General features: G+C 42.0%; 1 protein-coding gene across 1 annotated transcript in view; it reads right to left on the bottom strand.

Annotated features, from left to right (window-relative positions):
* Positions 1 to 9,255: 9,255 nt before the first annotated feature.
* Positions 9,256 to 15,021, bottom strand: part of maml3 (mastermind-like transcriptional coactivator 3) — a 133,094-nt gene continuing 127,328 nt past the window's right edge. Inside the window, exon 6 of the mRNA XM_034688439.1 lies at positions 9,256 to 13,540. Coding sequence (XP_034544330.1) covers positions 12,438 to 13,540 — 1,103 coding nt within the window. The 3' untranslated portion in view covers positions 9,256 to 12,437. The remainder of the gene's footprint in view (positions 13,541 to 15,021) is intronic.

Below are 15,021 nucleotides of genomic sequence, written 5' to 3'. Positions count from 1 at the left end.
AAGAAAGCCATGACGCTAACAACTCAACTGGAATTTAACGTATTTCATACGAGGCCAACAGGCAGATTAATCCAGTAGAAACGTAAGTCAAGCAACATCATTTATCCTAATTGACATGGGAAGTGTGATATAATATGATGTCAAAGAGAAATTGTTATTTCCAATTATTTTACTTAAATACCTAGGGCACCCTTTTTTTCCTCATGTGTCCATGTCCACCTCAAAATTCCTGTTCAGCTCGAGCAGCAATTAGGATAGAGTGCTTCCTTGGACAGAAAGGCTGGTATACAGTTTCAGAGTCTTTTTGAAATCATGGTACCCATCCAGCTCAGAGTATCTTGTGACCTCTGGACATCACTGAGGAGAGGAAATCCTCTTCCTCTGTTGAATTTTGTATGACTCGCTCGAGCCCACCCTCTGCCACCATGGATACACTGTTTCATCACTTATACCAAACTTCCTCTATTAAAAAACGATTACTTTGTGCTTTAATAATTCATGTGTGAAAGGGTTACAGTCATAAGACAAATCCCTGCTCACTGATTTGTTGTATAATGATACATAACACAGATTGCAGATTTTCCTGTCTCCTCTTACTTCTAAGAGTGAACATCAGATTTTTTGTGCTCTGTCATATTTTCAAAGAACAGAATGAGACTGCATTTTTATGAAAAAAAAAACAACATTTTGACAAACTAAAGCACATGTCAAGAATCCTTATCATCAAGCGCTCTACAAAGCGGCCACCACAATGCACATACTGTATCTAAGGGGAAGCCTGAAAAGCCTGCAAAATACAACCTCACTAACATCGATGACTTCATCAATGTCTTCTGCAACTGTAACAGCAGCTGTGAAGAAGTCATGCTATTTGTACAGTTGTGGTTTCAAGTTAAACTTTGGATTCATTTTTCAGTAGAAATAAATCTGCACTATTCACCGCTTCACCTCTATCTTTACTGTCCTGACATACACATTAGCTGACTACCAGCTCTTTTGGCTGATGCAGTTTGGGGCCCCACAAACATCCCAATAATGCAGTTGTGCAGGGCCTGAGAAATGCCTTGGACTCTGCAATCAATGAGATAAGATCTCTCAAAGAGGACACAACACTCTAAAGCAGGCCTGCAAGAGCACAAACAGGTGGAGATGAGCCAGCTGCAACAGGTCAAAGAAAAAGGTGACATCCTGAAAAGGGAGGTTGAGAAGAGGAAAGTTAGGACCATGACCCATGTGGACGCCCTGGACAGGAGGGAGCTGAAGAGGAGTGAGCAGCAGTGGAGGAGCAGATTTAATGCTCTGGAGAATAACCTCATCCATAAGATGAACCCAATCTCAACTCACAGCTTGGTACCAGTTCCTGACAGACACATCAGCCCTATCTTGGACACAGCACAAGAGTGGCGCAGAGCATGGGTCAGTTATGAAATGTTACTCCACACAGTGCTCATATACATTTGAAGGGGCCAGGTTGTTTGAGTAGCTAACATACTGGTGCCCATCTGTGGCCCGTGGCTATGTTACTCTATATGGCCTGGTGTATGGGTGGCGCAATGCAATCTGGCAGCAAAAAGCGCCCCCGCAGAAACCGGTTCTATTGTTTCTCTGCTATCTGCATGAGGTTATATGTTCAACTTGAGTTGATGATAGGAGCTTAAGAGCCTTTTTCCTGTTTCTTGTATAAAACAAAACAAAATGAAAACATGCTGCTAAGTCCCGTGCTTTCACAGCACCTTCTTAATGTGAGCATGCCCTTATCATTTCCACTACAGTTGGAGCAATGCAGCAGATATAACTTTAAAGAGCTCATTCCAAGTGTTCACACAGACAAAATGGAAGGGATGCATTGAAACAGACGAAGTCCAACCCAGACCTGGTCTATTAAAAAGCCAAAATCATGAATGCCAAAGTGCCAGTTGCAGGTGCATATGGCTTTAAAAAAGAGTGGCAGGCGACTCCCTGATTGGTTTATTCAGTTTATGCCAAAAACACTTGTGAATAATCAAGAGACAAGGATGAAATGTCAGGAGTGAGAGGAGTCAATACAACAGTCATTTAACAAAATGAGATACCCGTGTTCAAAGCCTTCATTTCCATTCAAATTTATACATAGCAGAGCTCTTTTTCTTCTATGATCTCGCTCTGATTTGCACAACAGTGTTCATAAAAGCTTGTTCACAGCAGTAATTATTCCCAATGGCAAGAGTGATGCCAGGGACAACCAGGTCACACAGCTCCAATAAAATCCACCCGGGAAAGGAGTTTGGCACATTTATAAGAAATATGATTTCAACTCCTGTTGACAATGTGGCCAAAACACTATGGTAGATTCCAAAATGGTAAACAGCACTAAGAATTCAGATTAGCATTAGTTAGTTAGTCTCAATTTATTTGGAGAGCACAAAACTTTAGATTTGTGGGTAATGGCTGACCAGCCAACAGCAGAGAAAATAAGAGGAGAGGGGGGAAACAGTGGAGAAACTAGCAGAATGGTACAGGCGTTGGGGGTGTCACAGCACTGGTTGAGTGAAAAGAAAAAGTCAACAGAACAGTTGCAAGGAAGAAGACCTTAAACAGGTGCTGTTGTTATTCAGAGAATGCCAATAGGGAACGCTTCGCTTCGCAGTCTTGTCTCACCTTCTGGGATTCTATTCACTATAAATGATCCTTTAAATATTTTCTATTTCCTAGCTTGTCTCCTCATTTTTTTTAATTTAAAAAAAAATCTGTGCCCAGAAAACCGTTCAGGAAATGATACTCCTGTGCATCCATGCTGAAAGCTCCTCCAGCGAGCCTTCTTGCTCAACACTCCTCTCACCTTGAGAATGTGCCAGCCATTGATTTTTCCACAGGGAGACAGAGAAGATGAGGAGGAAAAATAAAAAATGAGATTAGCCCCTTGTGTCTAGTGAGCTGTTTTTGGTAGGTGAAATTGGAGGCACATCCTCCATTGGATTGAGAATGAAATAAAACGGTTGTCATTCTTGTTGCTGATAGTCTTGTTTACATTTGGAGATCTTATAAATGCATCACATTCAGTTTCAGTACTTCATAAGGAGCTAGAAACTCCTCACAGGGGCTTTAAGTTTCAAGATTTTTAAAATTCAACTCTTTTCTTAACTTTTGGTGATGTTCTGAACAACAACACAAGAATCAAAACCAAACATCATACAGTTATACTGTATACACAGCCACACTGGGCAGGATGGAGCCTCTCCGAGTTTCTGTCAGCATCCTGTAGAGGGAGCCATATAATACAGAATAGAGGTGAAACCACACCACTGCTCCCAACCAGATAACTCCTAGTTACCACTGACCAGGTTAAAGAAGCAAACTTTGTAAGGTGTAAGGGAGAGATGACAAGTCACTGAGTATGTAAGTGTGCACAGCACATACTCATGTGCAGGTTATCATTAACAAGCATGGGCAACATGAAGAGCACTTATCCCACAGCCCGATCCTTTCCATTTAAATAACTCAGTGAAATAGAAAGATAAAGTCATCTGAAGGTAATTAGAAATCCTCCTGTGTGTGAGTGTGTGTAAGAGAGAGAGAGAGAGAGAGAGAGAGAGAGAGAGAGAGAGAGAGAGAGAGAGAGAGAGAGAGAGAGAGAGAGAGAGAGAGAGAGAGAGAGAGAGAGACTGAGATTTCCATGGTGTTTTATTCATGATGTGAGACAGCTCAGGACTTGCTCTGCTGTTATCTGGTGGCCCCTACTCCTCCACCACTACAATGGCTCCTGCTACCACATTCATCAACTTGACACCACACACACATACACACACACACACACACACACACACACACACACACACACACACACACACACACACACACACACACACACACACACTAACACACAATAACACACACATACATGCTTTTTTCTCTCACTCTACACTCTCCCATCTCCCATTCTCTCTTTACTCCCACCATATGTCTCCTCAGTCCACATTTCTGCAGCTACATTTCTTCACCGTGATGCTCTCTGAGAGGAAGAGAGAGTGAATGATTCTTTAACTCACCTCCCACTCTTTCTGACACGTTGTCGTTTGTATTACAGACCCTAACACAGCCACCAGAGTGTAGGCAGAGCTGATGCTGAGTGTGAGTGTTAGTGATAGTGTGTGTGTGAGTGTTTGGTGAAAAAAGGTAACTGGTTTAAGTTGGACTTGCATTTGGCTTCTTGCCTGTGCTGCTGAAATCCCTGCTGAAAGCCGCTTACTGACGTCAGGTTCAGTAGACAAAAGCATCTGCTAAATGAAATTGTGACACTAAAAAATTAACATGTATTACATTGCTCGCAATAGTTTTCCCGGTATTGTTGGGGAAAGGAATGCATTCTCATTATTACTATAAACATCAAGCTCCTGTCTCTGCCAGTATTTTGTGACCGGCTTGCTGAAGCTCTAACTTGTGTTAGATTCTGCTCATGTGCTGAGTGCACAAGCAGAATACCCACAGAAAAGCATTTAGGAGAGGATGGACAGTTCAGTCAGGATCACTTTCGTCAAGAGAATTAATAATTTGGCGGTATGGCTCTGCCCTTCCATGTGCCTATGTGGAATGCTAAAGCCTAAGATGGAGAGAGCACACCTCCCCTCTCTTTCATGTACACACATGAAAAGCCAAGGCAGGGAGAGCAGCAGCAGCAAAAAACCCCTGGGGTACAGAATAGAGCAGAGCAGGCATCAGTGACAAAACATATGGCACTGGTAGAATCACACAGCATAAAAGTAGGCACTGGTTTGGTGGTTGCAAAGCTAAAGCAGCAAGAGCAGCCAGGCTAAAGCAGTTTAAATAGAACTAACCTATTTTACAATTTGCTAATTCGATGCGTAGATTTAATCTGCTGAGCTGTCAGCTGATAGGGGTTAATGTAAAGAGCAGCTGACATTCTGTAGGCCGAGCTTGACTTTGTGGCCTGCCTGAACTAACACTATCTTCGATTTTTGCCATCAAGTTGTTTTTATTTGGTCATCTTGAAATAATAGTTCAGACCATTGACTGTAGATTAATATGGATGGCCTGCACCCATATTCTCCCATTGTAAAAATAAGTGTAGCCAAAACATTGCCATTCTGTACTGGTGATGTGATTTGGAGCCAAGGCATGAGTGGAAGTGTTCTGGCTGGTGGATCTTCAGAATCGACAAACCAAAACATACATTCTAACAAGGACCAAAAAAGTAGACCACATCACTCCAGTTCTTAGATCTCTACACTGGCTTCCTGTCTGTCAGAGAATAGACTTTAAAATCCTGCTGATGGTTTATAAAGCACTGAATGGTTTGGGCCCAAAATACATTGCTGATCTGCTACTACTTTATGAACCACCTCGACCTCTGAGGTCATCAGGTACTGGTCTGCTTTCAGTCCCAAGAGTCAGAACGAAACATGGTGAAGCAGCGTTTAGTCATTATGCACCACATATCTGAAACAAACTCCCTGAAAGCTGTAGGTCTGCTCCAACTCTCACCTCTTTTGAAATCCAAGATTAAGACTTTTTTATTTGCCACCACCTTCCTATCTTAGCTCATTTTAACCTACTTTAAATTAAAAATTTAATGTAATTTTTTATATATTTCTAATTTTCCTTTTCTTTTCTGTTTAATTATATTTGTCATTATAATTGTGTTCTTTTATGCCTGTCTGAATGTCTCCAATGCTTTTAATGTTTTAATGTAAAGCACATTGAGTTGCCCTTGTGTATGAAATGCGCTATACAAATAAAGCTGCCTTGCCTTGCCTTGCCATTTAACTTACCAATACAACAACAAAGATCCCCCAGGTTAATACAGTACACATAATAGGTTGTGTTTATTTTTTGTGGACACTCATATCTTTGGAAAGTTCAATGACTTATGTAGTTTGATTTTCTCACACTGTACCTCCTCTACTTTTCTAATCTGGTTAAGAACATTGCAGGTGCCTACATTTGTCAACAGAGCTGTCAGTCATGAAGACACATTCCCTCTTTTCGTATGAAATAAATCATTGTAACTACATGACTCTGTATAATGAACACTTTAGCACATTAGCATGATGAGAACTAACAGCTATGTCAGAAAGACCTGTTTTTAACATGTTTGATTTTGTAGTTTGATGCATATTCCACCTGTTGTAGTGGAGGAGGCAGGCTTTATGGACTTTACTATCCCTATACTGCAGTCATTAGGGGAACTCAAAGTTTTGACCTCACTTTAGAGGAGATGATGTGCTGTTTATGTTTTGTGCAGTCTATGGCTCAGACCAATTACCAGCTTACTGCAGTTGCATATTTTTCATTGTCAGTTTTTGATTCATCACTAGCTTTAGAATATGAAAATAATTTATTAAACCAACATAAAAAAAATCTGTTTTGTTTTATAATGTATAAAGGTATACAGATCTTTAAGTAAAGTAAGTATTATAAGGTATATTATGAGATTTGTTGAGATATGAGCAACAGAATTAGTAATGTGGCTCTGGGAGACACAAGATAGATACAGGGAACCCTTAACATCAGTTTGTACCCTCTGTCATTGTGACATATTAATAAAAAAAACATTTAGCATTTAGTTCAAAGCACCACTGTGCTAATACTCGCTTGTTTTAGCTTCTGATGTATAGCAGTGACACAAAATATGATATATTAATAAGCATTGAATAAATATTTATATAATCTGTTATTATTTTTAAGCTAAAGAAATAATATTACATCCTGGTAATGTGTGATAAGCATTTATTATCACAGTTGACATTTTAAACAATAAATGATTAATTTGAAGGAGCAGCATCTTTAGTGATAAAGATAATAATTGTTTCTTGCAGCCCTGCAGCAACTGCAGTCTGATTGGATTTTTTTGGTAGGAAAGTGATGAGTTTCAATCTTCAGGCAGCCGCCACCAACAGTTGTTCTACTTTTTCACACCTCAACATCACGCCCACTGGAGATGTTAAAGTGTATGCTGGGGTGGACTGTAGCAAACACCTCCAACTGTAGCCTCCCCCCTCCACCCATTCACTCCCCATCTCCCTCCTCCTGTCCTGTCCTTCATCCTCCCTCTTCCTCTCGTTTTTCTCTGTCCTCGGTGGTGTCGCTACTGAACATGAGTAATGATGTTGTCATCTCTGTTAGTCTCCATTTATCAATGTCAGATGGGATGCAGGACTGTTCTGGATGTGTATGAGTTTGTGTGTGTGTGTGTGTGTGTGTGTGTGTGTGTGTGTGTGTGTGTGTGTGTGTGTGTGTGTGTGGTGCTGGGGGTGGGAGGTAGAGAGTCAAAGAGAAATGAGGCAGCCAGGGAAAGTGGAATGGAAAAATGTAGCAGGAATGAGAGAAGTGGAGGTAGAGTCAATCTGCCACCACAAAGAGAAGACGTGAAGAAAAGGGGCGTGGCTGGCCGAGGCTGAGGAGGAGTGAATTTGAGAGGGGCGTGTTGCGAAAAAATGATTGATTACATCAAAAGAGTCCTGGCCCTGTGTGTGGTCTGTCTGTCTGCCTGCCTGTCCGTTTGTCAGTATGTCTGTCTATCTGTCTTTCCACTGCCACCAACAGGGAGCCTGTGAGCCGGTGATTCATCGTAGCTATTACTGCCAGACAGAATTAAGGCTCTACTCTTTAGCATATGCACGTCTAATTATGCAAATCTGGTCTGTTAGACGAAACATTACTGGAGCTGTTAGTCAGTCTGCTTTTGGGATCAACATGAAGTGCATGCATCTGTCTTTGTCAGTCTTTTGACCTTGAAATGAAATTAAAGTAGGCCTACTGCTTGTCTCTGCAGTGTCATTGTTCTCAGACAACACACACACACACACACACACACACACACACACACACACACAACCTTTTCATCACCATGTCGACAATTTTTCTCACTTGGGTACATGTTAATGAAATAAGCATGCTAATACATGTCCAAAAAATCTATTGGTCACAGATTTGTGCAAATATTTGTAGATTTTTTAAGAGGATGGGCTAGCTTAATTTGCAGCTATGGTGGCTATAGACACTGTGCACCCTGGTTTTTCAAGCTAGCAATAAGTTTCAGCTCCTCATAGAACTACAACAGCTGTTGACGTGTGCATTTATACCTTGCCCTAAACATAAATTAAAACTGCACTAAATATCTAAATTAGTTTGTTATACAAACTCTTGTAACAATAGCTAAAGCATTAAGTCAGCTAGTAATATCAAATAAGCTAGCTAGCACTATAGCCCCACCTCAACCCTTTCATTCATGGCCTCATGACAGTGTCGTAGTACTCAAGTCCAGGCCACGGACTCTACTCTGACTTGAACTTGAATTCAGGACATATGACTTAAATTGAACTCGAATGACTCAGATTGCAGCATTGACTGAAGTAGGACTCAGGAGGTGGAGAGGAGTACTCAGACTTATCCCCAGGCAAGAGGGCCTATACCTTGGCTCAGACTTGATCATTGAAAACTCAAGACTCAACACCAGTTCAAGGTTCTGTGTCTCAACTACAACGCTACAGACACTGAGCATCAGGTTTTTGTTCAATTAGCTGCTAGTTTGAGCTACATTTCCTGATATAACTACAACAGCTGGTGACATGTGCACATGTACATATGTTACTTTGTCCACATACAGGCTTATATTCTGCTTAAATCCTCTCTGCTGTATAAACTCACTGTAGCTTAAGTATTTGAGCGAGCTAACAATTTTTTGTTAGCTCGCTATTTTCTCTGACCTCATCCCAAACCTTACATTGATGGTCTAAGGTGAGGTGCATTCATGCTATGTGACTTCTTAGGGCTGTGCCACCATTAAATACATTAATAAATACAATAAAATAAATACAATAAAAGGAACCAATAAACATACTTCAGTGATTTGATACATTTGCATCACCAAATAGTGCCCTGTCTTTAAGGCCCCATTTCTGAAGACTCTCATTTACTCACCTGGAGTTCATGAATTGCTTACCTGTTTTGAAATAAGTGTGTGAGGTGAAGGCTGGGATGATGTCATTTTCTTCATCTTCATCAAACACCACATTTTACAAGGTCTTAGTCTGTAGTGTGTAGTTTTTGACACTTCTTTTGATTTACTGTCTTTTCGTATAATTTCAACAACCTACAAGTGATGTTAGCTAGCTAGCTTTAGCAGTGCTTTCATTATATATTTTTGTTATATTTTCATTGAGTGATATATTTTTAAAGGGCATTTTTTCACAAAGAGCTTCTAGTTGTGATGTAATAAATGGACGAACCAAATAACTCAATGAACAACAGAAACTTTGATTTAATATGATCAGCGAGAACATTCTCTCTTTATTGTATCTTTTTGGAAAAACAAAGAAAAAAAAAGTCTTTTGGAGTTCTCTTTTGTTAACATTTCAGAATTCTGTACAGGATAAAAAGAAATAAGCACTGCTTAAGAACAGAGTCAAATCTCAAACTAGAAAAAACAAATGAAAAAAAATCCCAAAAGAGAGGTTTACAATACAAATTAGTAGTAAGACATTGTCTGAAGTGCAATGGCATAGCTCAGATGGGTTAAACGTGAAATAAAAAAAACTTCAAAATAAAAATACTTCTCTATTTTCCAACAAACAGTAAATTCTTTACAGAGTAGAGACTGTATTATCTGATGTATTTAAACCTGTAAAAACATATTTACAAATAGCAATTATCTTTTATATACTTTTTCTCATAATCACATATATGTCAGCACCAGTAAAAAAAACAACAAATAAAATAAAACAAAGAACAACAACAACAGTTTTGTTAAAATGTTGTCTACAGACTTGGTCCCGGTACATAATAATATTTGGAGGAAGCTTCCTTTCTCTTCCTGAAGGGATTTCATACCATTTCATGAACCCTTACTTTAAAGAAGACAAAAAGGTCATAAAGGCTGTGACCTTAACACTGACCCAGAGGTGTTTCTCTACCTTCCTGCCTCCAGCCTGGAGTGGTAAACCTTAGGTGTTTTACAACACACATCCTCTGTTTCACTGGCCTGGGACTCTGAGTTTGATTTGAGCCTGCCTGGAGTAGGCTACTGGAGCATGTATCAAAGTTTTGGAAGCATGAGCAGCGGAGCCATTGAAGCAGTAAGAGCTCTACTACATTTCCTGCACAAGGAAGGCTCAAACAAATCCAAGAGTTAGCCTCGACACTGACACAGGTTTCTTATTCACCTGACCTAGTGCAGGTCAGGTAAAACGAGGGGCCTCTACATCCTAAAACATCTGTCTGCAGTGAAACGGAGGACTTCCACTCCCCAAACATGACAAAAATCAAAGTACAGAACCTCACATGGGGGTGCTACTGAACGCGGAAACGCTTACAGGATGAAAGGCGGGAGATTTAAGTTTAAAGGGCTGGATTATACAACATCAACAACCAGGAGAACAAATGCGTTGATGGCAAAGAGTTAGTTTACACAGAAGAAGGCTTTTTGGTTTGTTGATTACAGCATCATCCTCCAAACTTTCACTCTGATGAGCTTAATACAAAGTAATGCACAAACAAACACACTCCCATTCATTTCTAAACCAAGATTAAGAAACTTTTAGAGAAGTAAGGTGTAATCTTACCAGCAACTACTGTATTAAAAAAAACTATCCCACAGATATTTATTACTCAACCATTAGGGGCAGATGAGTGATCAGCTTGATGATGGCGAGCCATAAGGCCTGGAGTAACGCCTATACAGTTTACTAAAGTAAGCTCAGAGAAGAGGGGAAAGACAGACTCCAGAGGAAGCACTGATTGATTTAATGCTAACTGGTGCCAAAAGTTGCTACCCTTTAAGCCTAAACAGTTGTTTATGAAGTTTCTGACTATTAATCAAACTCAAGGCTTTAGCAGTGGTTCTGTTTCCTTGTAAAGCGCTGGAAGGGCACAAGCCATATTTCTTCACAGTAGTGTTACAGTATAGCACAGTTACGTTCTAGTTTGGAGCGAGGGCGTTTAATAGCTGCTGTACAAGAAAAGCCACAACATAAAGCAGGGCTATGGTGACCAACAACTAACTGCGTCACAATGGAAGGGAAGGCTGTGCTGCAACAGGAGGACAAACAGGTTTTCAAAAGACAACACAAAGTAAAAAAGGCTAATTTAATGAGTTTTTTCCTTTTAATCAACAGACACAACCAGCATCTTTGTAAGCCAGAAAACACAGCAACAAACAAAACAATGGGGAAGGGCTTTCAATGAGCTTTTTCCCCTGAAAGAAGAAGTCACTTGTGGTGCTTGAATACATTCAGTGCCCAGCGATCGCTTTGCCTTTTAATAGCCTGAAGCCTGTGATGTGGTTTGTGTCACACAGGCAGAAGGTTTAATGTAATATTAGCTTGTTTAGCTGCCACTCACACATCGGCTTATCCTCCCAGGGTGACGCTTGTTTGTCTGTTTGTTGGTTTTACATCTGTGTGTATTTGTGTGAGCTTTTGAGTCCAAGTGCTTGCGTTAGCTGCCTATTCTTTCTCTCTTCTATTCATTTAAATCTCTTTTGTCCTCCTCTTCACGCACTCTTGACATCCAACAGCTACTCACAGTAAATGGAGATCCCCAACAAACATCACTCAGGTTGTTCCCCAGGAATGGCACTAGAGGGCAGAGTACGCTTGTGTAGCACGACAGAGGGATATCAGTAATTGTGTTGACATGTTCAAAATTTTGCAGCAGAGAAAGGAGTGTTGAGAGTGAGGAACAAGCCTCTGGAGAGATGATGGGAAAGACACGAGGGGAAAGAAATGGAGGATAAGAGAGAAAGCAGAAGAAGAAGAAGAAGAAGGAGAGAGAGACAGACAGAGTGATAGAAAAAATGAGAGGAAGGATGAGAGAGATGAAGAGGGAAAGAGAAAGATAAAAAGTGAAGAGAACAAAGCAAGAGAGTGTGAGGGAGACAGTTTTGTGTGTATGTTGCTGTGTGTGTATATGGGGGGCACAAATCTGAGGAAGGAAATGGGAGCGCTGAGAGTGCTTTCTTCTCCCCTCAGCTCCTCACATAGTTGAGAGATCTGAAGCACTGAGCTGGGTGGCACAAACACACAAACACAAATAAATTACTGTCTTGAGAACAAGTTTTCCTCCCCCTTCATCAGTCTGCGGTGTTCAGTCAGCCCCTGCTAAAGCTTGGGCTCAAAGCGCTGCTGTGTAAACGGGGCTCGCTTTCAAACACTTGAACATGAGAACAATTCTTTCAGTGGAGAAAAGTAAACGAATGAAACACACCTCTTAATCTCTATATTGTTTTTTTGTCAATATGCACGTGACATTATGATTGCTCCTTCCATCTCACATTCTCTCGCTCACATTCACACACAAAAACATGACACTACAACTCATTTATAATCTTGCTCATGTAAAAACATGCCATTCCAAATCTTGTCATTCTTTTTGTTTTGTGTTTTCAGGTTTCAAAATTTGTTTTAGTTCATCCAGTAAAAAGTCTTCTCCAGTTTCACTGATGGCTATTGGTTTGGGAAAAACTCCTCCATCCAACCGTCGCTTGAGTCCAGCTCTGCCCCAGCGCCATCACCTAATCCAAAGGCACCTCCCCCTGAGGGCCCACCTCCGTAACCATAGGATGACATGTCCTGATTGGCTGTCCTTTGGTAGCCAGGAGGCTGACCTCCAACCCCAACTCCCCCTGGTCCGTAAGGTCCACCTCCTCCTCCCCCTGCCCCTAATCCTGGCCCACCAGGGCCTGGCCCAAACCCTCCCATCCCACTCATGCCCTGGCCCATCACCCCTTGGTTCATCCCCTGGTTCATGACCATGGGCCTCGGCTGGTTGGTCCTGGGCTGACCGCCCATATGAGGGCCCATCATTGGGCCGCCCATGCTGGCTGCTGGGTTGCCCACTCTGGGGTCCATTCCCTGGCTTATCCCCGGGCCTGGGCCCTGAAAATGTTGCTTGGTCATGCGTGAGGGTTGACCAGGTTGCATCCCATATCCCTGGGTAGAGCTGAAACCCACCATGTCTCCTCCCCCTCCTCCTGTAGTCCTTCCGACTCCTCCCCCCATAGCCTGCAGAGTTTGTCCTTGCTGCTGCGGCCATCCACCTGCAGCCATTCCCCCTCCTCCTCCTGCTCCCAGCATGCTTTGCAGTCTCTGTGCTTGAGCTTTGGCGTTGGGAGGGCCTTTGAGTGGTTGCTGGCTCAAGGAATTCATTAACATCCCCTGCCCTCCATACCCTCCTGCTCCACCACCTCCAGGACCTCCGGGCATACCTCCAACCCCGGGACCTGCACCTGCCTGCCGCGGAGGACCTCCGGTGGAGTTGTGCTGCGGTGGAAGTCCCATGGAGGCTTGGACACTTTGGCTCTGGTGCTGCTGCTGCTGGTGGATCATTTGGCTCATGGAGGGATTGAGTCCGTACAGGGAACCCTGGTTGGACCCTTGGTTGCCGTAGGGTAAGCCCATGTCATTCTGGGGTCCCACTGAGCCCCCCTGGCCCTGAACAGAACTCATCTGGACCATCTGCTGCTGGCTTTGCTGCTGTTGTTGCAGCAGACGAACAGCCCGAATGTTCTGGAGAGCCTGGCTTCTGGATGCGAGATCCTGAGGAGGACCTAGGAGGGAAATAAAAAAAGAGTTAAAACTGAAAAACAATGGAGATGAAAGAGTCAAGCCCCTTTCACACGTGCTGCTTCCTTGAATATGTCTCAACATCACCTGGAGGGGGGATGCTAGAACTCAGATGTCTGAATCATTTCTCAGGGTGTGCAAGTAGGCTAAAAGAAGACCTTTGGCATGGAAGTGCTACCAACCTACAAATTTAAGGGACTATTTATTTTAGATGTGTACATGGAACATTTTTGAATCAATAAAATCCAAAATGCAAAATAGAAAGGTCTTGTACGCAGTCCCTCTGTTTGTCAGAGTCTTGTTTCACCCTGTTGGGATTGTGTTTTGCAAAATCACTCGCTCACTGCACATGGTTGCTGTTATCATCTGTTTTCCAAATATTTACTTTAATTTAATAATGCATTTATTGTGCCATTGTGCCAAAGAGTCTCCTAATTAAATTTTCATGAATGGGAATTGAATTAATCAATTTCAGATGCTTTTTGAACATACTTCAAATTATTCAATAATTCTAACTATATCATGACATTACATTTAACACTAGAAATCCTCAAAAGCTAAAGTTTTATTGTGGACTCATTTATTTCATGGGGACCCTTTCAAATCACAACCCATGGGTTCTGGCGACTCACTGCACTGAAAGTCTACCAGCATCACTGAGGCACACAAGACTGATCTAATAAGTCAGTGCTGAGGCAAAGATTTATGTCCCGTGACAACTGGTTTACTCTAAAACGGATGCTTCCCTCCGAGTTTACTACAAATTAAACAGTGCTAAAATAAAACTAAACACATATAAGCGCCAGCACTTCCTTTCCCCGAGCTCAGTAGTCCCTGAGCTGAGGAGGTCTGCTAGTGTCGAAATGGCTCTAAATCCTCTAATAAACCCACTCCTGACATCATTCCACTAATCCCTCACCTCACAGCTAGAACTGAAACTGTAAGAGGAGTCCAAACGTAGGGGATCATACACTCCACTCGCAAGTAAGCAGGGTGTGAACAGAGTTGGAAGTAATCTAGCATGACTAAACAGCCAGATCTACTCCACACGTTACTTCAAGTTAACAGAGAAAAGTACAGTGTGTATGATTTTGTTCTGATTGCAGGTGATACTTGCAGCCTGGCTAATAAATCACAGAAACGCTGCACAATAGCTGAGCCAACATGCGTATTTGTAGGCCCCAGTTCCATGCTGCAGCCCTCTCTTCCCCACAACATTATCTTCTAGACTTGCAGACAGTCAGTAATGGCTATAAATGGTTTCAACTTGACTCTCTTCCTCGCTCTCAGTATATTTCTTAATCTCTCTATCATCCCCTCACCCACTCATCTCTTTCTCCTTTTTTCTTCCAAACCTCTCCAACCTATGAGACCATCTACCTATCCCCTCCCCAACCCTCTCCAATTTCCCTCCTCTCATCCATCTCTCTGACTTCACCGGAACTCTGGGGGATCCAGGACAGAC

The sequence above is a fragment of the Notolabrus celidotus genome, chromosome 7 (genome assembly GCF_009762535.1).
Source record: "Notolabrus celidotus isolate fNotCel1 chromosome 7, fNotCel1.pri, whole genome shotgun sequence".
Classification (NCBI taxonomy): Eukaryota; Metazoa; Chordata; class Actinopteri; order Labriformes; family Labridae; genus Notolabrus; species Notolabrus celidotus.
This window is presented reverse-complemented; position numbering and strand designations above follow the sequence as displayed.